At 46.0% G+C, this 25,479-nt stretch overlaps 1 protein-coding gene across 16 annotated transcripts in view; it reads right to left on the reverse strand.

The window, feature by feature from the left end:
* The window catches only part of ARHGEF9 (Cdc42 guanine nucleotide exchange factor 9), a 192,878-nt gene that overhangs the window by 34,178 nt on the left and 133,221 nt on the right, over positions 1–25,479 (reverse strand). For all 16 annotated transcript variants that reach the window (XM_075162527.1, XM_075162513.1, XM_075162529.1 and 13 more), the window contains 4 exons: positions 21,999–22,190; positions 14,638–14,817; positions 11,968–12,200; positions 7,345–7,474 (listed from right to left, as the gene is read on the reverse strand). In XM_075162527.1, the coding sequence (XP_075018628.1) occupies positions 7,345–7,474; positions 11,968–12,200; positions 14,638–14,817; positions 21,999–22,190 (735 nt within the window). The remainder of the gene's footprint in view (positions 1–7,344; positions 7,475–11,967; positions 12,201–14,637; positions 14,818–21,998; positions 22,191–25,479) is intronic.

A 25,479-nucleotide genomic window follows, 5' to 3' on the forward strand; every position in this document is an offset into this window, starting at 1 on the left:
CTGCTAAAAATAGAAAGCCAGTTTTGTCTTTTACTCCTGTGGTAGCATCTCAAGCCTGAGGACACACAGAGGACTCTGTAAACACTTCTACTTGATTAGCTGAATCCAAACTGTGTAGTCCCTGCAAGCAATATAAACCAAAAAAATTTAGATCTGAAATGATAGGATTTGTATTGCATTTTTTATGTTGGGGAAACAATTCATACACACAGTCTATAGGCTAGAAATAGATGATTTCCAGTGCTGGGTTAGCAGATTTGGAAATACATATTGCCAACAGGTTTGGACTAGCACACAACAGCCAGCCTTCAGCCCCCAAGAGCAGCATCTCCATGGCCCTCCTCAAGCCCTCGGCTGCTACAGCAATACACCAGTGCGGTTGTGCTGCCAGACCTCCTAGAGCAGATGCAATGAACCTCGAAAGGCATTTTTTTTCCGACACAGTTATACCACCTCTCTGAACAGCATGAGCCGTCTTCTGCTGGTGGAGCGTCCCTGCTGGGGAGGCTCATGGGGTCAGTTGCAGGCGGGCAAGAAGGGAAGCATTTGCTTTTCTGCTCCACTGCTAGCATGGCTACCCCAGCATGCCTCGATACTTGGTCCTGGCTTGAGGCAGGCTTTCCACAATGCCTCTCCCAGTCCTTTTCTAAAGCCAGTCCTAGGCCTGGATCCCTCCAATCCTATACAAAACTAGGAAAAAATCCTCTTTTCCTTTTCCATTTTTTCCCAAGCAACTCCTTGAGAGGGTCATCCAAAACCTTCTGTAAATTAAGAGAAATACTGCTAAAAAAGGAAGAATCTGAACTTTTAGTTATTCTGAACTGGCAGATGTCCTACTGAGTTCAGCAAAGCACAGCAGCAAAATGGCCGAGAGAAGACTAGATGACCTCCTGAGGTCTCTTCCGACCCGAGTTATCCTATAAGCCTATAATAAAAAACCCCAGCCCTCCCGAGCCTGCATCAAGGGTTTGCACTGTGCATCCTGCTACATACAAAGGGCAGGAAGAAGAAAGCCGACTTCTCTTTTCTTCACGCAGTCACCGGCAGAGTCCAACTACTCAGTGTGCAGTAATGGGAGCAGAAGGTCACCCAAACCTAGGTAGGACGTGTGCTTTATGCTCCCTCGAGCTTGCCAGCACTAGAATGACATATAAAGCCCTGGGGCTAATCCCGACTGTTGCAGCAGAGGGTCAGCTCTCCTGCTGCTGCTACAGAAAGAAGTCAATCATCAGCTCCCCAGCTATGCTGTAGGTGACCACCACTTTCTATAGCGAGGAACTGGGAGGAACCAAAGGGTTTTTACTAGTGTCATGAAAGAAATGCTGTTGGGAGCACCCACGTTACAAGGAAGGGCAAAGCACTGCGAGCTGTAGCACGTTACACCTCCCAGGCTGCCCCGCTCCTTCTGCCCATGAGCAATCCCTGAGCGGACGCTGTCCCAGGCTCAGAAACGCTCATCAGCCCATCGGACCCGCTCCCTGCGCCCGAGCCCACCTCCCGACACGGCTCTTTGCTGTCACTGCTGGGCACAAAATCCCCTTTACTAGTTAACATTCAGCGAGCAGGGCTGTCTTCTGCCTGACACTGCTGTTCTTTAATTAGAGATTGACAGGCTGATTAGCACTCTGGGCTACAGAAAGATCAGAAAAAGGAAAGAGAGAGAAATGTTGTCCTTTTCATCAGGCTCATTTTTTGATACCTTCTGTGCTGGGGGGGGGAAAAAGAAGAAGAAGAAAAAAAAGAAGGATCTGTTTCAGTCCCTGATGCAATTTTTTTCCCCGGAGGATTTCTCGTCAGGCTGTCCTCACTTTGAAAACAGTACGTTGGTTGCATGCATCTTTTTTTTCATGTCATTCTTGGATTCAATAACGTAATATTAGGCTGAGGCCAACTATTACATATTACATAATTAAGGGCACCAAGTCTCCATTTAAAGGACCCGTAAATAACAAGAATGGGAAGAAATTTAAAAGGACAGTGTTCATTATATTTCTCAATTATATATATTTTTCCCTTCATGTAAATTTAATACTCTTAAAACCTGCCAAAGTGGCAACCCATGGGAATCTTTGGTAGAAATATCTAGATATCTACAGAAACCAAAGTAATCTGTTTAAATAGCAAGTTAAAACTAATCCAGGCTGATGAGCAAGGCTCTCTCCCATGCCAAACATCCCGCCACTGGCTCAGGGACCTCCACAGATCCCCTCCCAGGGAATGGGTGCCACATCACCTCCCTCCTCTGCGAAAAACCTGGGCTGAAAGGGAGGAAGGCATTGCTGGCAGCTGCCATGAGGGCCGGAGAGGGAGCCTGAAATGCTGCAGGGATCGCTGCTTCATTTTGTTTTGACGTGGTTCAAGAGCTGTATGAAAAGGCATAAAATAGAGCAATCCTGAGGTGTGCCAAAGCGCAGATCTGTCTTCCATCCCCGCATCACCTGTACCGGGCACTCAGCAAGGGTGCAGTTGCGCTCGAGGCTGCGGTGGGCAGCGCAGTCATGCCCAAGCAAATGGCAAATCCTGCCCAGGAGCGGCGCCGCAGCGAGCTGGGCACTGCAGCACGCTCGCCTGCATGCCTCCCTGGGCTCGCAGGAGCCATAAGGAGGGCAGGAGAGCGGTGAGCATGCTCCTCCGATGGCTGTCCAGCAGACATAGAGCAGGGACGTACCGCTCCTTCACTCCCGCTGCCTCATTTGTGTGCCTGTAAATACAGCACTGCCCAAACTGGGGCTTGCAAGGACTTAGAAATGATGATGGGCTTTGTGGAAATAATCTCTTTATAGTAGTTGTGTGTGTATATATCTAGGTATTACCCACTAACCTTTGAGATCTGTAACTCTCTCAGAGGACAGGAGCACAAGAAGGGACTGAGCACGTAAAGGCTGCCCAGGGTGGGCTCTCTCTGGCCTGTTTGAAGTCTGATCCAGAGGAGACTTCGCAGGCTCTTCTGAACCCACTCCAGCTAACTTTGTGTGCCCGTTTTGCCTGCCTGCCTTTAAATGTCACTGTTTTGATCTGAGGGTATTTAACTACAAGTAAGGCGATGATGCTGAGCGAAGGGAAATAGAGGTTGAACATCAGGAAACACTTCATAACAAGGAGAGCTCTCAGACATTGAAAGCCTCGGCAGGAGGTGGTGGAAGCCCTACATTCTGCGCCATTAACAACTGAAAGGACGAAAGGCACTAGAGAATTTGGTGTAGGCAGGGGCAGCACCACTCTAGGTCTGTTTGTATATTGGAAATTCAGGTTACAAAATAAAGAAGTGAGTCATACATGGCAACAGTCCAATCCAGGCTTTTCGGTCAAGACCGCGTTCCTACAAATTACAGAGGAACACATTTCAAAGTGATTGGGATTATTTCTAATTTATAGCAGTCAGTGAGATCAGAATCTTCCCTTAAGATTCTGCTCAGTCATTACTTGTATAAAGCTGCCAAAGCTGCCAATAATTCCTTAAGACTTCATGCCCTGGCTGCCACAGCACAGCTATCAGCTGCCACTACAGTCAGGCCACCTTTCTTGGTCCCATTTGCAATTTTAACCATCAGATCCTGCTTACGTGACTTCTTGGAAAAAAAAATCTGGCCTCAGTTAACTCAAGGACATTTGCATTTTTCAAACGCTGATCCTGAAATTCACCTTCACAGGGCCATGCAGAAAATCTTGAGGGATAAAAATGATTCCTGAAACACACAGGCACAACTCCATGGGATTCAGTAAAATCCCTTCTGCTTAAATTAGCCAGGACATGCCCCCTACTTTTTCTATTTGTTTTAGGATCAGCAACATGCATACATTCCCAATAACACCCTCTCCTTGCAAGAAATTGTGTACATACACTTTGTATACAAGGACATTTCAAATATTCACTCACTAAATATTTTTTGTTTGGTTTGGATTTTTTCTTCTTCTTTAAAAATCTTTTTCCAACATCTCATCATAAAACATGGGTAAATTTAGAAATGAAAATGCAATTTCAAATCAGAGAGTCAACATCGTTAGCCTAGAGATGTTGAGGAAAACCAGACTTTCTCCAAATGAAAGATTCCAATGTGCTTAAACATTTAGCTGTGGTTGCTGCTGAAATAATTCACCAAGTGCGACATACAGCGGGAATTAGGGATTATCTCTATTTTGTGCCCTGGCTGGACTTCTGGTGAAAAAAAGCCTGAACTGATAATTTTTTCTCCTAGTTCCTGCTTTCTTGTACTTAGTGGTTTTTTCAGATCTTCTCAAGGAAGACTGTGCTGTACACCCCGGGTCCCCGAGCTGCTATTGCTCGTTTGCACTGCCGTGCCGGCTGGAGAGATCAGGAAGCCGCTGTGACACAGAGAGGGACAAAAAGGGAGCGCTTTTGGGTACAGACTCTAATTAGAGTTAGAAATAGGGCCACAGAAAGATAGGAGAGTAATGCTGTGGTTCCTATCTGTCTCAGTGAGCACTTGTTATAAACTGGATAAGCACTTGTAGAAGCACAAAGTTGATATCAGGTCACTCTCTCAGCTGAGTGTCCTCCACCAAAGACGAACTGAGAGTCGTGGTCTTCTACTCCCTGACCCAAATAATAAATGCATGTTCCCCACAGATTGGAAGAGGCTCGGGAGATGTACCAGGAAATCCCTCTTCTACTCCATAACTGCCTCTGCGTAGAAGATGAGAGCTTGAACCCCTGCAGGCTGGGTCAGAAATCAACCCCTGATGGCCTGTGTCCTGGGAGGCATGTCCTATAGATAGAGATCAGCTGAGTGGGAGGTTAGCAGCTTGGGTCTGCAATGTCTACAGAGAGTATCTGCACAGATCTAGCACAGATCTAAACATCTGGCAGTGCTTTTGATTTCTCCCGCTCTCTTCCTGCATTATACTATAGTTAACTTCTGAGTATTTTGGGTTTTTTGTGCATCTTTCTGGCCATTACATGGACATCTGTGAAGTGGGGGCTGGACCTGATGATTCAGAAGTTACTTTGGAGGAAAGAATCAAGCAGTGAAGTCCTCTGCTGGATCTAGCTCTCATCCTCTAGTGTTCTTATCACAACTCTATGACTCTTCTTGATCCAAAATACAGAATAAAAATGGCAAGAAGGGTGTTTTCCTTTGAATGGGGGCAGTAGCTGTATTCCCACCAGATCTCTGAGCGGTGGCAACAGCAGGTCCTGCTATATTATGAGAAGCTGAAGAATGTTGCTGCAATATTGTGCTTAAAATTTGGAATAGTTAAAAAAAGCCTGGAAGAATGATTTGGCAAGTTCCTGAGGATAGAATTGAGATGAAGAAGGGGTACTGCTAAGCAGGAATGAATTATAAAGGATACGGCTAAATAAAAATGAATTAACAACTAGGCTAATGGAAGAGAAAAAGAAACTGCTATTCCATAGATCCTATGTAGAGGTTCACCTTGGCTTTCCACTCACACATGAATATCCACTAATTTGGAACTGAAATGTCCTTAATCTAGATTTATTTACAATGAGGGTCTGTGCTGGTTTTGGCTGGGATAGAGATACTTTTCTTCACAGTAGCTAGTATGGGGCTGTGTTTTGGATTTGTGCTGGAAACAGTGTTGATAACACAGGGATGTTTCGTTCCTGCTGAGCAGTGCTTACACAGAGTCAAGGCCTTTTCTGCTCCTCACCCCACCCCACCAGTGAGGAGGCTGGGGGTGCAGAAGAAGCTGGGAGGGGACATGGCTGGGACAGCTGACCCCAACTCACCAAAGGGGTATCCCATACCATATGGTGTCATGCTCAGCACATAAAGCTGGGGGAAGAAGGAATGGAGGACGTTCGGAGTGATGGCGTTTGTCTTCCCAAGTCACCGTTAGGCGGGATGGAGCCCTGCTTTCCTGGGGATGGCTGAACACCTGCCTGCCGGTGGGAAGCAGTGAATGAATTCCTTGTTTTGCTTTGCTGGCGTGCACGGCTTTTGCTTTACCTATTAAACTGTCTTTATCTCAACCCATGAGTTTTCTCACTTCTACCCTTCTGATTCTCTCCCCCATCCCACCGGGGGGAGTGAGCGAGCGGCTGGGTGGGGCTCAGTTGCCGGCTGGGGTTAAACCACGACAGGGGCTCGGCATTTCTTACAAATGCCACACATTAGCTCATCACATGGAATATACTGAAGGCTGAAGATATAACTAATGGTCCTGTACCTCCTTGAGAGCAGTTTTCCAATTCTGAAAATGAGTCTGTGTGTCAGTGAGAGAGAGGTTTCTTCACAGTAAACAACAATAAAACAATCAAGCAAATCATCTGCATTCTCTGCTCTCACAGCCAGTCATAATTTAAGAACCAGCTATGATTGCTGCCTTTATATGTTTTATCAAGAGATCCAGGGTTGAATCCAACTTTCATTATAGCAATGAAACTAATTCAGTCAAGGAGGATACACAATCAGAAGGTGATGCACCTGTATTTCTCTCCCTCTCCTCCCAGCCTTCCTAAATCTTTTCTGGAAAAAAAATAATTAAAGGATTAGTGCCTCTTTCCCAATTTACATAGTATGATCCCATTGACTTGAATGTGGAGTTATTCCAGATCTTCATGACTGTAAGGAAGAAGAAAGGCTGTGCCATCACTCTAAGTATCTACTTGCTAAACACATGGACCAATGACAACATAGAGAGGGATTTACAAAAACATTTGTCCTCAGTCTGCTTCAAAAATTAGATTTTTACATTCATAACAATGATTTTAAAAAAATCAGGGACGAAAAGAAAAGGAGAAAATAATTTTAGTATGGCCTTTTTTTTTAAACACGTGGCAAAAACGTAGGAGACTGAAGACCTGCTAGCGAGGATTCCCTCTGCTGACTTTGCCTTGCCTGTGTTTCTCAGCTCCTTAATTATACCATCACTACACAGAGAAACATCTTTAAGTGGGTACTCATTTTAAATGTGCATCTCTAACTTCAGCTTAACGTTTTGGTTTCTAATCATAAAGAAGAGTTTTCTCCATTTTCTTAACCTGTCACAATTTCTAGGGCTTTTTGCTATTTCTTTCCCTACTTCGTCCCCAATGACAAAGCACAGAGCCAGAACGCACATAGAGTTTGATCCAAATCTCACTTACTCCCAGGACAACAGCATTGCAATCGCAAAAGTTACTCCAGATTTCTATTGATGAAATTGGAACTGGACCCCAGATTTTCTTCAGAGTACATTGATGTTTTACATCTTAAGTACCATCTCCGAAGTCTGTAAATATATCTTCTCTGTCCCAAGCTTAATCCTAAGACTAGGTTATGTGAAATGAACTATATGGTCTTGGATAATTCAACAACTGCATGGAATTTACTTTTTCCAGTTTATAGCACCTAAATCAGGGCCGAGTGTTTACTGTACCTCCCAGTCCAGAACGGAGGCCTGCCACTGAGCTATCTTGTCAATGTTCTCCAACCTCCGCTTCCGCTCGTTGATCTGTAGAGTCACATTCCTCATGACGGCGAGAGCAGCAGCCACATACCTGTAGTCACTGTCGAACACAAAAGAAAAGCCCATGAAACGCAGCCTGATGTGCAGTGGAAATGCACGGGAGTCTATCACTAGCAGCAGCATAATCTCACCATCCTTTTGGAAAGGTAGGTTTTGCCACTCATTTCTACGATACCATTTTTTCCATCAGCAATGTCTTTCTGGATCATCACAAAAGAGCAGCTTGCTTGAAATGGAAACTGCGCGTGTACAGGACAGCGAAGCCAGCCAGCTCCTCACCTTGTTTGCATCAGGGTAGCCCCAATGAGTACAGACTAGCCTCTACCAACACACAACAGCTGTGAATATTGCTCTTTAAAGTCTTAAGGTGCTCAGCTGAAGAGCATCCTAAAAGAAAGTCTGAACATTTTTACAGCCTTTGTCTCTGGGCCTGGATGTTTCCATTTTTAAAATGAACATTAGAAAATATTTTTCGATTAGACACAAGGCCGGAGCACCTTCCAAGCCAGAAGGTGACTCCAAGAGTGCCACAGAGCATTTATCCCATGGCATTCACTCTTACTGCAGACTTCAGGTGAGCAAATCAAAGCAATTCTTTTTTTTCTTCCTGGACAGGCCTGTGAGTGTAATAACAAAGAGTGAAAATAGCCTCCCGCCAGGGCCAGCAAAGATGATGATCAGTCTTTTCAGAAAGTGATGCTGAAATCAATGCTATTGATTTCCGCCCTGTGCCTTCTTTTCCATTCCAAGGAACTTTAATGTTCATTTCAATCGGAAAGACAGACAAGGCCAGCTGCCATAATGCCACCATAATATATTATTAACTTAAGGGCTGATATTGATTGCTGACTAATGAGAAAAACTGCGATCTTGGGCAGCTGCAGGGGGAACAGCTTTATTGATTATTGCCAAGAATTGCACTGGTGACTGCTAAAATATGGGTAAATGCTGTGAATTAGATCCATTTCCCCATCCAAACAGGATAAATATTAAGAAACAATCACAATATGATATACAATGGAATATTATTTGCTATTTTGCCATCCTTTCTTGGATGAAATCTTGAGATGCATTTTCCATTTTCATTCAATTCTTATGTCAAAATTCTAGCTGACGTTAAAAAATGTCCTACAAATTCCAGAACATCAGGGCTGGTCCTTCAACAGAGTAAAGGAGAATAGAGGATGGGCTGTCTGACATATCCGTCACGATACACAATGAAGAATTTCTTGTGCCTTCCTTTGGGAGGCCATCTGTATGAAGTGAGCGCCTGGTTGTGTAAGGGAGAAACGGAGCTATGCCAGAGAGACATTAGTCTGGTCTTCAAAATGTCCCGGAGTTTTTGTAGGGGAATAGGTAAGTCACTATGGCCAGAAAGGATCTGTAGAGGTAGGGAGAGGTGTAGGGTTTAGAGACAGTCACTAATAATCTCCTAGCAATTATGCTCGTGCAAAGAAGGGAGGCTAATGTCAGTCCACCCATTAGCAGAGTCTCCTCTTTCTCACGTAACGTGTTCATACAGTTTTACCTCCAGCTCAGTTCTGCAGCAGGAAGGCTCAGGACACCAGCAAGCTGCACTTAGGACCTTCATATATTTAATTCATATTAAGCTGGAGTAAATCTTTAAGAGGTGAACAGATGTGGCTTTGTGAAAATTCAAATGAACCATTCAAATGAATAAGCAATTGAAGGGAGCCAGGCTCTGAAAACACCCCCATGCCTGCCTCCACGCGGAGTGGGCCAGTGCCAATCAAGCTGGGTTTTATCGTGGTAATGCTAATTCACTAATTCTAATGTTCTGTTTGAAGAGAAAACCCCATGCACATTTTTCCTTCACGCAGTAATGAAGAAAGAGTCATGACTGAACTTTTTGGGCTCCTAGCCCATGTCTGTGGCAGAGCTGGCAAAAACTTAGAATTAAAAATAACAGAAGCAAAGCATTTGGCCAGTGAAATAATAATAGGATAGCATTAACTATGAAATTAATTGCTTGTCAATTATATTGGGGCTGCGATGACCTCTTTCCAGTGCTCAATCAGAATGCAAGTCTAGACTCTTGCCAAATATCACATGCTAACTTGGGGGAGAGGGGTCAGGTTTCTGGTTTCAGCTCTGTTGTCCTGACCTGGTACAGGGAAGATCCGTAGCTCTACAAGTACGATAGTAGTGAAGAGGAAGGAAAAAAAAAAAAAAAAAGAATACAACGTCCTACTGTTAGATGAAGCTAACATATTTGCTTTCATTGGGACCCCTGGTCCTTTCTAAGTTTTGCCTTACTCCGTGAATGGTTCCATTGATTTAAACAGTATTTTCTACGTATTAAATCCTAATCAGACTGCCTAACAGACTCCTAATCCAGCTGATGATGAGCCTGATTTCATTGTGAGTATTAGCCCACTCTAATTCTCTAGCTTCTGTTGCAGACTTGCAATCTAATTGCGAGCACTGTCAAACTGCAAGTGCATGAGGACAACTCGCTGTCTGATTAATGGGCCCAGCTGAAGCTCCCCAGTTGGCTTCTCGGTTTCTCTTGTTCATAGCTGGCCCTGACGGTATCCCAGCCTGCAGGCATCTGGCTTTTCCCTGTGTCCGATATTGTCACAACATGACACTCCCCAAGGATTATTTGCTTTTCCAATCTCAGGCTTTGCTCATCTCAGCCCCAATCCCAAAGCCGGAATTACAGGAGCAGAAAATATTTGTATTTCAAGCAGGCAACCACAGCAGCCCGGGTTTTCTGCACAGCCCCAGTGCAGAATCATCTGGTGGCGAGCAAGACACACTCTCTGTGCCTCACTTTCCCCATTCGTGGTATTAAGCTTGTCTGGGATGCGACCTGGGTTGCCTGGAGGCTCTTTGAACACTTGAATCGGAGGAGCTAGACCACAGGGAAGTGTGGCATAACCCACCCCACTTCTGCGTTATGACACCATTCCTCCGTGAGTCAATAAACTCTCCAGGGCATGCCCGCACTAACGGCTGAGATAAGGCACAGGCCTTTTGCTGGCTCTCCGTGCAGGCATGAGTTTCACATATGCACTGTGTTACAGCTTCAGGGGGCTTACGCTTTACTAATGCAAGGCAAACAAATATAATCCTGCTTTCCCTTTTCAGAAAATGAAGAAACAAGAGACATGAAGTGTCCATGGCTGTGTGTCCACTGACACAAGCCGGTAAAAAAGAGCTCTCAGTCTGAATCAACTAATTGTTGCTTAACCACAGGAAAGGTCTGAGTCTCCTCGGAATACGACTGTATCTGATTACTTAACAACATGTTAAGTAATGTTGATTTTAAAACACCCCAAAGAAAAAAGGAATGTACTCCCAAAATAATTCAACCCTTGTGTAATCACACTGTCCACATCCCCTTTGGTATTGCTACCAAATAACTCGGAGAAGGTCACTTTAAACACAGACCTCTTCTCTCTGAGGCTGCTTATGTCTTCCCATTGTAAAGCCGCATCTGAATTCACACTGTAAGTAGTGTGGGGACATCACATGGCTGGTAAGGAAAAAAAGCCACAACATTTGGGATCCTAGAGCTGGTTTCTGATACCCTAATGTTCCCATGAGTCCACTCCAAGTTTGATTTGGTCTCGTTATGAAGGGAAAACCAGAAATTGGATCTGAAGCCAAATGCATGTCCAAATTGGTGATTTTGAACTGGGCATTCAGCTAGTACGAATCAAACTCGTGAAGCAGGTCAAAGCAAATTAATGCTGTTCATATCACGTGTCTCTGCACTTTTAGAACTGGGTTTGGGGAAAAACAAAAAAAACCAAACACTTGCAGAAGTTTCTGAAACATTTGTGGTCTTTTTTGTTCTCTGAAGCACTTCCTTTTAAATGGGTTTTGGAAAAAGAAGGAAAATTGGCCAGGCAGCAGAAAATCTACTCTTATGGAGCCTGATTCTTCTTTCACCTTGTTTTTATAGCAGTATTATCACAAGTGGTGTCATAGGTACTGTTTTTGATTTGCATTAGGTCAGGGAGTCAGGTTGATTGCCCTCAGCAGCAGCAAAAGAGATCCTGGAAATTTTGGGAAGTAATCAAACTGCTGGGTGCTCCTCTGAACTTAAAACCAATGGCAAAATCAGAGATGGAATCAGGCTGAAAAGCAGAGCAGGTTCTGAATTCTCCCCAAATCTGAGCTTATTCAGGTTTGAGTTGCAGATCCTGGCTATGGATCTACTTGCTATGTGCTGAGGTCCTCTTCAGGATAAAGGAATGAGCCTTTCTGACCACTGAATGCTAATTAGGTAATTTTTCTACTGTAACCGGTAGCATCAGAAAGTACATCCATGGGTAATTAGTTCACAAGTCTGATTATAACAGAGATGAGTTTGGCTCCATTGAGAATCAGTGCTTTGAGAAGCTTTCTAACTGTCTGCTGAACCTTTGCCCTGCTTCAATTTATACAAGATGTCATGAAGACAAGAGCTGGACAGAAAAAACCCCAACCCCTGTGTGTGTGCAGAGGCCATGCAAAGAAGCAGCGAGCAAAATCCTTCCATGGGGTAAGAGATGGGCGTACCTGTGATCCTGCGCGGTGTACTTCAGTAGCTCTGCGAGCTGCAGGGGGTATTTGCAGATCTTCTGCACTGGCGTCAGAAGGAAACCGTCTATGGCAATATCAATCATCTGCTGCAATAAACGACACGCTTCGAAGAAATGCTGGTACCTGCTATCTTTCATCAGCTTGGAAAGCTCCATGCATGCATCCAAATGATTGTTACAGTACTCCGAATAGATCCAGAAGCCATCTTGCTGTGAGAGGCAGGAGAAAAGGGACGCACGTCAGACAAGTGCTGCAAGCAGTCAACCACCCGACTTGCCAACAAGAACACGTTACAACTAAAGAAGAATAGCCCAAGCAGGAGGAAGAAGGACTGATCCTAGAGTACTTTTCCTGCTTGCAGGAGGTGCTGCATGGTCGCCCTGGGGGAAAAGGGAGGCAGGGACCCGCACACTGACGCACCGCTGAGGGCTCTGGAGGTACAGGGTGTGTTAAAGTGAACGCCTGCGCAGCGTTGGGGGTGTTCTCAGTTCCAAATTGTGCAGTGGGATCTTCTTTCTAAAAGGTAAAGGTAGAACCAAGCAGAGCTCTGACCTTTGGTAATACAAGACGACAACCTTGTTATTCCTAGAGCTCTTTCCCTGAAAGATCATGAAGCACCTGGCAAGTGTTTAGGAGCTGGGTGTATTTGAAATTCCTTTTACCAACAGGGAACACAAGGCACCAACCACTGTGTGGATTTCCCCAGGACCAGAGAGCCAGAAAATAGCAAAGACTGGAAAAACAAACAAAGGAAAAAAACCACGCCTGCGCCCACCCACCCTTTGCACTGGTCTAACAAGTCTTTTTGTGCTAATTTTGTTGGAATCTCCTTTTTCTGCCTTCACTGACCACAGATGGGGCCACGGCAGTTCATCACCCTTAACCCAGGATTGATTCGTCTGGGCCACACGGACAAGGCAGATGAAAGGTCAAAGAAAGATTACACGGGAAGGGAGGGACAGACACAAACTGACTGCCCCGTATCACGTATTAAGACTGTAGTTGAGACAGTCCAGACATAAGCCCGTATAAGATAGAAGGTCAACAGCCTGAGGTGCTACATCAGGTTGATGCCAATGCCTTACAAACTATAGAAAGGACAGATTCTTTTTTTAAAAATACACTTGATCAGCAATTCTTATTTCTCAGTCTCAAAGGGCCCAAATAACCTGCCTTTCTGGGAATAGCGGAGCCTCGTTTCTTTCCCATCCCCATCTTGACCAAGAGCCAAGCGCTGACATCTCTCTCTTCTTGAAGCAGATGAGGAACAAGATGCTTTGCAGATCCATATAACAGGATCTTAATGTCCTCATCCCTCAGTTTTCCCAAATGGCGGTACAGGGATAATTTATCAGGAGTTTATTAGCCAGCTTTCAGCCCCTATCTGATGACAGATGAGTGTCAGATATTCCTCCAAATAACAGTAGTAATTCTTACTGTTTCCACTATAAATGAATTGACAGCACAGCTTCAAGACATGAAGTTTTAGCTACTGATTCTCACCAAGATTTCTTACATCTTTTTAGCACAGAGGTGGAATATGATGCTGCTTTGGAAGCAAGTGGCAGAGATTGCAGGCTCTGATAAAAATGAGCAATGTTAACGCCACCATGCAACTTCTCAAAAAGAAACCTGCTTTTCAATTAGAAGACCAATGATGCTTAAGATGCTGTGAACCTCTTTAGGGATGCCATGCTGAAGTTTCACGGAATTTCTCTAGTAAGAAGTAAACCGTTGCCAGCTCAGCCCTGACTGTAAGTAACGAGGTAACGCAGTCCAGGATCTGCATCCCGGGTTGGAGCACCTCCTACGTCAGCTCTCATACAGCGCTTCATTCTCCCTAAAGGAAAGCCTAGAACTGCAGGACTATCATTTTCTTGACATTTCCTGACATATTTACAACACTGGCCAATTTATCAGCTCCCGTAGTACGTGGCTTATGTAACAGTACGATGGGCTGGGCAAAAGCCTCCAGGACTGTATCGTCAGCTAAAACGTTCTGTTCAGCGTGCACTCAGTGTGAGTGAGTATCTGCTGTCCTGCTGCCACCCGGGCAGCAAGAAGCACGAGCTGGCACCTCCCCACCCGGCCCAACAGCTCCGCAGGGGAAGGCAACTGAAGCTGCGTGGGTTTTTCGTCCCTTGCAAGTGCATCTCGGCGCCACAGCGAACAGCCCAGGCATTTGCTCTCCTCCGCTTTTTTTGTGTAACACACAGCTAAGGCCTCTTTTTACTTCTCTGGACTCTCTTACCTCTTCCAACCTTCTGGTCATCCATGACCTGATTAGGACGGCCTGTGAGTGGGTTTAAGACATATTCTGAAGAGCAAAAGAAGGTGGGGAGTAGGTGAGGGACTTCGCGCCTACATAACGTGATTAAGGCTGGATGCGAAAAGGTGTTGCGATTCAAATGTGCCGGGGGGTTACCCAACTATATGCTTCACTTCAAATTCTCCCTTCTCTATATCTCATGAAGTAAATGGAGGGCCATGGAGTAGTCCCTGATATGTAACTAGAACAGTATTGATGCACAAAAGTTTTCTGAGTGGTTCCTGCCTCCTGACTTTTTCTGCTACTCCTCTCCCCCCACCCCCCGTCCCCCAAAACCAACCCCAAAACTCCCAAACAAAAATACCAAATTAACTTACGTGTTCAAGGAAACACGGTCCAATTTCACTGAGATGGGGGTCCTCGTTGTTGTACTGTTTCTCCAAGTCCCGGACAAAACCCATCTGAAATCTGTAGATATCTTCAATGTTACCAAAGATGATTTTTAGCTGTTCATCACTGAACATATCCCTCCTCTTCCGGCACTGCTTTAAGTAACCCTGTAAGGAGCAAGAAAGAACAATCCATAAAATAACCCAAACACTTATACTGAGGCTGCTCCCAGATTATTCTCGAGGAAGGAGCAAGTAAAAACAAAATCAGAAAATGGCTCTGAAAACAAAATCCATGACAGTCTCCATCAACTCCTGTCTATGAGTAAGCACGCAATATGTAAAACATGCCTTGAAACACTACGAGTCCTTTTTTTGATAGACAACATCTCATTCGCAACTGTTGTTCCCGCTGCAACCTACAGCAGACCCACAGCACTACTCTTGCTAAGGACGTGCCAGACCCAGTATGCACAGGAGACACTGGAGACAACGTGTCCAGTGCGCTGGGAGGACGCGCTGGGTTCTGCCTCAATGTCCCTCAGCATTTTGCATGAAGCAGTTTTGCAAAGGGAAGGTTTCTCAGAGATCTCAACCAGCACAGCCTGAAATGGCTCTGTCCCTACCTGTGCTGCCGAGAACAGCAAAATTTGGCTGATAGCTTCAAAGAGGTGTGTTACAGTATTGTATGCCCGTTCCTTCAAAAATCACTGCCTTGCAATACCCGATATCCAGGGTAGCTCCTGCAAACATTGCTGTTCCCATGTCCTCTTCAATGGCACATGGTATTACAGAGAAAGCTGCGAGGGGCTGTTTGATCATCTGCCCACTCTGATTTCTCCTTTTAGCCACGGTAATCAGGACAAGGAAGCTGATAATCATGCTGAGAAATACACTATTAATGTGTGGTTGCGTGCCCTTGGTCTAGGAAGAGGGTATGGAGGGTGTAACCACCCTAGTTGTTTCAGCACCAAGTGAAATGTTGACGGAAGACACTCTTCAAGCATTCCCTGACTTGGGAGGCAACATGGCTTATCCCCCCACATTATTCATCTTCCTGAGTCTGAGACAAAAGCGGGGGGCTGTTGTCCTGTGAGTGCCATGGCGGGGAAGCCCAAAGGCGATGCAGTAGGTTGGGGAGGTGTTTTGGCTTGCCTGAGCAAGGGAGCCACAGTGGGAGCAGCCCGAGTTGCTAATCAATGCCATCTAGAGGAAAGCAGCATTATTTTAATTTTGTTTTCTATACCCTCCATTCCATTAGCACAAATATGCTATTCCAAACAGAGTAAAATGAAAGAGAATTTTTCTCCTGTCTTCTCAACTATTCTTTCATTTCTTTTCTTCCTTTTCTAAGTGGGACCAGAGGAAAAGGCTTTGCACCCTTCTCCGTACAAATATCAGGCTCCTTTACCGAGTAAAGGACATTAGACATTAAAGTCAAATGAAGAAAGAGAGAGGAAGAAGCAGGATGTAGAGAGTTTAAGGAAATTCTCCAAAATCACAGAATGAATTTGCAGTAGATTTGGAAACAATTCAGGTCTCCTGCATCTTGGTCCAGTGCAACAATAAAAAGATCGTCCCTGCTTATTCTTCATCTGCCCATGATACCCACTGGTACTGAGCCTGAGCTTAGCTGGACATCATACGAACACAAATCAGTAGGCAAGCACTGCTCTGAAGACCTCCTGACCTAAGAAGACCGAGTGGATCAATATTTTGGCAAAAAGCGTAGCACACCAAGTTCTGTCTGCCTCCCTGTTTTGCTGACCCTGCCTTATCCATGAACTCGCCATCCTGGTTTCAGCTGAATCATGAGGACTTCTTCAAACACGCTTGCCTGAAGCACGTGTGGTCCAGGGGATGGGGTGACACGTGGAGGGTTGGGATGCCTGGGCTGAATTTCTGGCTCTGCCGCTGACCTGCGTGACATTGAGCAAATCACTTCATCCCCCCCGTGCTTTGCCCGTCTGGACAATTTAGACTAGAAACTTTGCAAGGCCATATATCAGATGCTATGCTGGCCTGGTCTGGACTGCAGCCTCTTGACTGAAAAGAAATAACACGGGGGTCATCATGAGATGACTTTGCCTGCCTTTATTATACATGAAGAGAAAAAAAAAGAAGGGAAAAAAATGCCAGCAGCTCCAGTTGAAGGGCTATATTTGGGAACTCTAGATGCTTAGTCACACAGACGAACCGCCAGCTGGTGACACGCAGCTGCTGGTCCACAATGTGAACTATTGGAACGCTATAATAAACTGTCCTTCAGCCTCACCATGTGGTTCCTGAGAGGGAGAACTTCAAACAGATGAATGATAAATGCAACTTTGGCCGACCTGGCAAAGAACCAACGTCTATGATGTCCAGCTTAGCTAGAAGGATGCCGTTACCCTGAATTTGCTGGCTTTTTCAGCTGGGAAGCTTGGGTTATGGAATACTTTCTGCATTTACTAAATCTAGGTCTCTCTTCTTCCAGGAGCTCCTTGATGACTCATTTCCCTGGGTTTCCCCCTCTCATTTTTCAAGGCCAGGAGGAATGGGAGCAGGCTGGTTCCCACACTGCAGGACAGTTGCAGGGTAAATAAAAATTCAAAGTAACAAGGAATAATGCAGAATATCTTTCCATGCTGCTTTTCATGTTTACCTGCTTATCTCAGAACAGCTTTCAAAAAAAAAAAAAAAAAAGAAAAAAGATGTGCAGCTGCCCACGAGGCCAGGCTCTTTTTGACACCGGCTTCAGGGCTAGCAGAGCTGAATGACTGCCGCAAGCCGTTTGTGTTAGGACCTTTGCCCTGCTGCACGCTGCAGGCTGCCTGCAAGCCAGCCTCCCTTCTCGCATACTGTTCTGTGCAATCCGTCACTGGATGCTTTATGTGGACGTCTTTCAGCCCTGGGGTTGCTATTGGCTGCGACTGACGTCTTGAATATTCCCTGTCCTCCCTGTGCTGGTTCATCATTTTGCCCAAGTCACGTGTTTCAGAGAAGCTGAAGCAGCACATTTCTGCACAGGCACCTATAAAACCACAGGGAAAATAAAAGAACACACCGAGTTCCCAAGCCTCATCCTCTATCCAGCTTGTGCGTTTGGAGGATTGGTTTCCAGCACAAGCCAGCAAAGGGGAGACCGAAGATTTATATATAATACGCAGCAAGAGCCAGCTAGAAGGCTGCTGCATAGTTTTTCCAGTAAACTTATTCTGTTACATAAAACAATGCCATCTTCCTTCTGCTCATCCCGTCAGGTTTGCTCAGCGAAGGGATAGCTGACTGATGAGCAGATGTTGGAGAGTGTTTTGCTCAATTAATACCTAAAAATAGCTGCCAAACTGTCTCTTTTTAAAGTACTTTTCCATGTAGTCCCTGAAGTATAGGCCAAAGTTGGGAAGTATTTGCAGGAGGTTAAGTGCTAAGTTTTCTCCCCCCCAGAGCAGGTTTAGAGACAACCAGGAGAGGTGGCCAATCCATCCATCCTTCTTCTTGTCCGGCTGAGAGCAAGGTGAAGGAGAGAATGAGGAGATGATAGCCACTGCAGGCTGTAACTTCAAAGGCAGTTCTGATGATATTCCAGCTTCTTTCCATCCCTGAGCCAGTCTGGGGGCTGTCTACACTGTCCTGTAGACCATCCCTCGGTTTGGACCAGCACCATTTGGGCTATAAAAATACTCTTCTCTAGAGCAGCGCTCGCAGCATCCAGGTGAGCATTTGCCGATAGGCACACACCAAGAATAAGCATAGGAACAAAGCTGAGACTGTTTGAATTGAAAAGGCAAACCGCCCATGTCTGGACTAGGCAGTCAGGACTCTAAAGCACTTGTTCAAATACCGGCCTACAGCAAGTGCTGAATGTCAGGCACTGTGATAGCACTGGGGCCCACCTACAATATAAAATAAAGTCCTGCAGGAACACAAGCCTGTTCCTCAAAAGGGCAAGCAGCAGCCAGCTCTAAAACAGAAAAATGAGGTGTGCACAGGCAGGCTGTGAAAGACAGCTACAAGTCGCACATTGGGAAACACATATACGTAGTATATATATCCCCATCGATCCAAAGAGCTTTCTGCAGAGTTGCCCTCCAGTCTGGTATCCATGGATGAGAAACTGGTCATACAATGGGGCCAGCAGCTCCTCAGATGTGGTCCTCTGAAGGACAGTGCTGCCAAGAAATGGCAGCTGCTTCGCTCTAAGGCAGCACAAAAAAGTGGGTTTTATCCCTTTCTGAGAATGAGTCAGGCTAATGCCATCCAGACCACGTGAAAACTTGTCCCATCAGCTCTGCACAACAGACCCAGCTTGACAGCTAAGATGCAATGAGATGTTTTCCACGCGGCATTCAGAGCTGTCCTGGCACTAAAGCAAAGCTTAGGTGGAATCCAGTCAACATTGTTAAAAAATAAATTCAAAGTGAAATTACTTGGAAAAGAGCAAAACGCAGCACTGGAAGTTGGCTGGCCTTTCTAACCTCCTACCCCCAAATTACTCATAATACGGAGGTTTCCTTTGATCTCCCAATTGCCTCACTGTTCCCATCCAAGCTCTGTCACTTCTCCCTCTAACACCTCCTTAAATTTAGCCTTGTCTTCCTGATCCATGTGCTGGTCCAAATCCTGCTCATTTCTCAGAGCACAGCACCCTGCTCTTTGTAGCCCTCCCGCGTCTCGTTCTTCCACCTGCGCTCCTCACCGCACGCTGCAGCTGAAACCACCTTCCTGGCCCTCTGCTCTCATGGAGGTACCCGTCCTGACCGAGCACCTCGGCTGCGCTGCCGGTCACGGACAGACCCCGCATCCTCCCAGGACCAAACCCCCGGTGCAGGGGGACACCTTTTCAAGCCTGGAGATGGCCATGCGTATATGTGGTGCTTTACAGCACTGCCTGCCAGTAAGGCTGCCTACTGCTACCCGTTATAAAAGCCTAGTTTTCAGTAGCTTATTATTTTTCTAAGCTCTAACCGCTAAGCCTGAAATTCCTATTGCAGGATACTTCCTTAAGGCTAAATTCCTTTTTCTTTCTTTTCCCCTTGGTGATATTTCAGAATAATGATCCATCCACTCCTGATAATGCAGTCCAGGGAAAAATCCATATTTTACCTCTAATAAAAATCTTCACAACAGTGTTTCACCAAGCAGCAGTCAGTCCTTCATACTCTAAGCAAGGGCACAACAGCAGCAATATGGCTTTGCTGTGGTGGGGAATTCCCCTCCAAGCCAGCTGCTTCACGCAGGTCTTGGCTTGCGCAGGTAATTTTCATTCTGGTGCTGGCTAGCTTGCGAGCTCCTGACTTGGCAGGACTAGTGTCATGGGTATTATGAATAATAACATGGTGTATAATAATATAGTAGCAGGTAGTGAAATGCATCCTGAAGCAGAAAAGAGCAATTGGAGGGATCTTAATCACCTAGCAGGGGCTACGGTCCTCTGATAACAACCACACATCTTAAGGTGCCTCGCTGGTATTAGGAATTGTTATTCATTATAGCTCAGCAACAAGAGTATAACTACACACTGCTAAACTCAGTACTAAATCAGGCTCAGCCTTCGCCACCCAGCCAGAACTCCTCTCTTATCCCCTCCAATACGTCATATCGCTGCTGTTTGTCCTGACACCTTAAAATAAAGAGCAAAGGGAAGAAGGGAATTTGCCGCTGTCAACAGCACTTCTGCATCTCATCAGCGGTTGTCTGGATCTACTCGTTCTTCGGCACAAATAACACCTCTGTACAAATTCATCCAGTAGCGCTGGGAGGAGCTCAAGCCAGCCCGCGTCTCTCCATCTCCAGTCCCCCTCCTCTTATGCACAAATAGAAACAGTCACGTCATGCTATACGAAATGCCTGGGATCACTGAGCTGTCTCCGAGCCTTCTCGAGGCAAATGGATTGCTCTGATTAAACTGAGCACAATGAGGCTCTCTCCAGCAAGGGACAGCCCATTATTTTGCAGATGAGAATGCCCATTTCAGTCCTCCTCCTTCTTTAAGAAAGGCAGCTGAATAATTTCCTGGTGCTGTACCTAGATTTATCCCCTCAATACTATTTTGCATCATACAGAGCAAGGCAAGAGCCTTAGAGATATCTTTCATATCTGGGACATATCGTTAGGTGCTGTAAATCAGCGTTACTCCACAGATGTCACTGAAGCTATACTTATCTGTACCTCCTGAGAATCTGATTTGGAAAAAGCATGGTGACATGGCTGGGAAATGCAAGTTAAGGTTTATTTAGTTTTTCAACAGAAAAGTGCAAATGCAGGAAAAGAAACAATATGTAGAAAAGTTCCTGCAGTTCTTCCCTTCTTCAATGCAAAGCTCTCTGACTGAAATAGCACAGCGAAATTAAGCTCATTTGTTTCCAAATTGAAATCCCACGACTCTTCTGTATTTGAAAAGTGTCATAGATGCTTTTTGGATGGCTGCTTTGCCTTGTCAATAGAAAAGTAGCAAGTATGAAGGGAGGAAGACATTCTTCTAAGCAGAATTCACAAGGGGCTTTAGCACATTGACTCTGCAAAGACTGGGCACAGGCTCGCTAAATCCTAAACACTCAGAGGGATGAGCTGAAAGCCACGGACTTTGATTTTAGTGCTAACAAACTGTCTGCCTCTTAGCGATAAGTATATGCTCTACACAACGCCCAAGGTGTCCTGCAACACTCTCCAGCGCAGCCGTGCATTCTCCTCCCCAAACACCCAGCACCGCATGCACTGCACTTTGGGCTTAGCTTGCGGCACTAATTCTGGATGCTGCAGGACAGTAAGGGGCTGTAGGGGTTAATTGTAACATAATGAAGGAGAATCAAGTTGGGGATGTGAGGGGTCAGTCACCAAAGTTCATTTGCTTGCCGGTTTCCTTACAGTGGATAAATGTAATGTACTTCATTTCCCATGGTGAAGACACTTTGCTCTCAGTCTCGCTGTAAGAAAAGGCAAGTGGGGGCCATCCTGAGCCAGGGGAAATTGTGAACCCAATGTGAAAGACAGAGATGAAATGGGTAACTGATTGGTCTAATTACAACCTAATTTCCTCAATCACAAGTTCAAAAGGGGATGGCATCGGGTTTTAATTAAGAGGACTGCTTGAAGGATCTCAACCTCATCATTTTTTAGACAAAGAGGTATGGAAAAAAGGTCACAAAATTGTACTTTCAGTTAATACAAACTAAAGGTAATTATCAGACCCAGCAGAAAATCCTCAGAAGTATCAATACTTATTGACAGATGCTGCTCCTCTATTAGACACCGTACTCAAACACACTGCATCTTTTTCCCCCATCACCCAAGGACAAACCCAGTCCTTGGCTCTCAACAGCCCATCCCAGGTCCTGCTGCAGTACCCCAGCATCACAACTCCCATGTACCTCGCAAATGTCCTTGAGGTGCTTGATGTAGTGGCGCTCCGTGCTCATGATTTCATTGATGACGTTGGCTCTCATCTGGTCTCGGTTCTGAACGGTCCTGCCGAGACAGAGGCAGTCGGCGCTTGGATCCAAATGGCCATTCTGCACATCGCTGGTTCCCTCCTCCACTCCATCTTCTTGGTTTACCCATAGCTGCGAGGAGAAGAGGGGAGAGCAACAGGCTTATTCATAAAAGCATCAGGAAGCCAACGCGTGGAAGTAGGCTGGGTCTTGGGTTGCATGACTCTGGGAGACACTGGATCGACTCCCTCCTTACAGCAACGGCGATGCTCTTGCCAGCGATGCACAGCTTACAGCCCAGACAGTCCATTTTTATACTGGTGCAACCAGCCCCAAATGGTTCCCCGCACACTGCCAAGTTCCTCTCGTAAACAAAGGGATTTCAAGTGTTGACAGCTTTGATCCCAAATATAAAATAATCACGTGAAAGGGAACTGGACCGCTGGACGCTGTCAAGTGCTCTGAACCAAGAGGTACATACGTAGAACAGACCAACCTAAAGGAAACTGCAGTTACTGGTGGAAAGCACTGCTTGTCCCAGTTCCCGCACACCATCGGCTGGGGTCTGTCCGAACAGGAAGAAACCTCTGGGAGGAGGGATAAGCCCTTCACAGGTGACTGATTTAAGAAGGTCAAGATACGTCTGGTTCAGAAATCTGAATGAATGTGAACATCAGCCCAGGCTCCCCGGGTTGTGGCACTGAGTTTTCTGTAAACTTCCCAGGCCAGGATTTGTGAATGAGCATTGATTTTCATTTCACAGCAGCTTTCCTCATCATTTCACATGAAAAGCCTTTCTCGCTCAGGCAAATGCCCTATCTCAGCATCCTGAGACGGTGACCCCTAAACCGCACTGAGATCAGACCAGCTGCGTAAGTCTCCTGAAACCTGGAGGGGCTGAGGGCACCTTTGGACGGGGCGCCAAGCACCCCTGGGCACTGAATACTCTAAATTGGAACAAATTGCAAAAAGCAATTAAAAAGGATCACTGCATGTTCAGCACACTGAATTTTCTTTCCATCATCAAATAAAAAACATACACTGAACTTGTAAACTAAAAAATAACGCTGCCTCCCGGTTTCTGTGTCTTTGAAGACCACTGTGCTCTGCACACAACACACGGATCAAGTGCCTCCTTTGGTTACCTTTTCCCCCAAATAAAACCTGCTTAAAATAACTCTGATCAACTCCAATTTGGCTCAGCATAGTTTCTAAACAAACATTAAATAAAGCTTAAAACAGACAGAAATACTGCTCTATTACATAGATCACCAAAGTTGTTATGTAAATGAAGCAACTTTTCTCCTCAGCATTTAAAGCCCCAAATACTGGAGACTTTCAAACATAAAAATACATTGTCCTTTGTGTCCACGCAAACAGAAAACAAACTGTATCGTTAACCTGATCTTTCAGTCTTCTTTCAGTGTTAATAGTTTTTAATACTTTCCCATTATTCAGCTTAAATTCAGTTTTCAACAGATTGTAAAGGACTGTGTTCCTATAAATTAGTAAAGTAAAAAAACCTAAACCTGCCCATGCTCCTTCCCTGCTTTCCCAACTTCCCTGCTTTTTAGCATGTTTTTCTAAACCACTTCTTACAGCTCCCACGTTTTGTCATCCTACAGTGAGTTATAAAGGCCAAGAAGCCGAGATGTTTGAAGAAAACCCATGTCTTCTCTAGCAGAATGTTAATGATGCCGCAAACTTAGGGGATAAAAAACCCCAAAGCAATAACAAGCCGGACTTTTCACCCTGCTCACGCCTGTCCCTGTGTCCGGGAGCTATCAGGGACTTTACAGGAGGGTGTGTGGGGCAGCGATGCCAGTTTAAATGACCAGATGCCCTCTTTGCCGGCAGTGGGGCAGGACCCGCTGGGGGCATCAGCCCTATGCTGCGGACCCCGGGCTGTGCTCACGCCAGGTCCTGGCAGCGCCGGGCACTTTCCAGGGCAAGGAAACCCAGTGCAGACCATTTGCCTGGATGAGCGACTGGCAGAGCCAGGATGGATCCGGGCATCCTGACTGCTCTGCCCACGCGATCTCCTACCTGCTCCCCACCCTGCATTGCCACCATGGGACCTCCTTTTGCACCTCAGGGGACCAGAGGGACACGCTGAAGCCTGCCAAGGAGGTGAAATAACCCCTCCTGCCACCTCGGCGCTGCTCCCGCTGCATGAAGGAGCCATCCTCAAAGTACAAAGGCTTCATACCTTTCCCCAAGATAACGCAGCCGAGAGTCAATTTAACGTCTTGTGTGACAGAGCAGAAGCGAGACCCAGCAAATACGGCTGTCAGCTCTCGTTTCTTATGTCACGGTGCACTCCAGGGGGAAGCGGTGCGTCCGGGCACAGAATGGCCGTGCGGTCCTGCGGCACTGGCAGCACCCAGGGTGGCTCGGTGCAGTCAAAGTGGGGCTGGTCCTAAGGGGGAGCAGCCCTGGGTGCTGCAGAAGGGCATTTCAGTGACCCCAGCCAGGTCTGGCTATGCAAGTTTGGACACAGGAAACCCCTGGGAGATGCAGCATGCGTGGGAGCAGCTCCGCATGCCTGTCCCCAGGTCCTTCCCACAGGATGGGGTTCTCCATCGCGGCATCTGCTGCAAAGATGGACTGGGTCAGGTTGTCTCCCAGTTGTGGGGCTGCACATGGATCTCTGAAAGGGCTTTCTGTAGGATTTCCATCAGCACTGGGAGGCCTGGTTGAGCCCTGGGTCACTGCGAGGGAAGGCAGCGAGCTAGTGATCTAATCACACCCAAAGATACGGGGATCCAGCATGCAAAACCTCTCCTGGCATACTGAAACAAATCTCCAAAGAATGTCACTTGTTCAGAGAACAACCCAAAAGCCAGTTAGAAAACATGCCTCTTCCCAGCAAACCCCACTCTGCTCTGGAAGAGGTTTCAGTTACACTGAGATAGAGCAACGCTTCACGTACATAAGCAGTGTTTTATGATGTTTTATGATGAAACATAAACACCCAATGCTGCTTCTGAGTAACTGCCATGCTGGCGTATGACTGCCAAAGCGACCTTGGGGGCCAATTTACTTACATCAGTGACGCTGATTTTAACGGGGGCTCTGCTGTGAAAACCTGGGGGCCATCCTCCGAAGAGAAACTGGGCTAGACCTGGGAAGGACAGAACTGCATGGGGAGTCCTTTGAGGAATATATCCTCATGACAGCTTTACTGGCACTCCAAACCAAATATATGTTGAAAATCAAGCAGGACCAATGTAGGTATTAAAACCTGTTGGTTGAAGTTTAAAATAACATTTCATCCTACCTTCCTGCTACCATGAAAAGGTATTTCGCAGCTCTCCCAAACCCACTGGAACAGCTTGTTACCGAGTTTCATGACACTCCTGCCAGTTTGGCCACAGAGGATATTTTTAAAGCTCTACCTCCTGGAGTCAAGTGACCATGA

This window comes from Calonectris borealis, chromosome 13, assembly GCF_964195595.1.
Source record: "Calonectris borealis chromosome 13, bCalBor7.hap1.2, whole genome shotgun sequence".
NCBI classification, from domain to species: domain Eukaryota; kingdom Metazoa; phylum Chordata; class Aves; order Procellariiformes; family Procellariidae; genus Calonectris; species Calonectris borealis.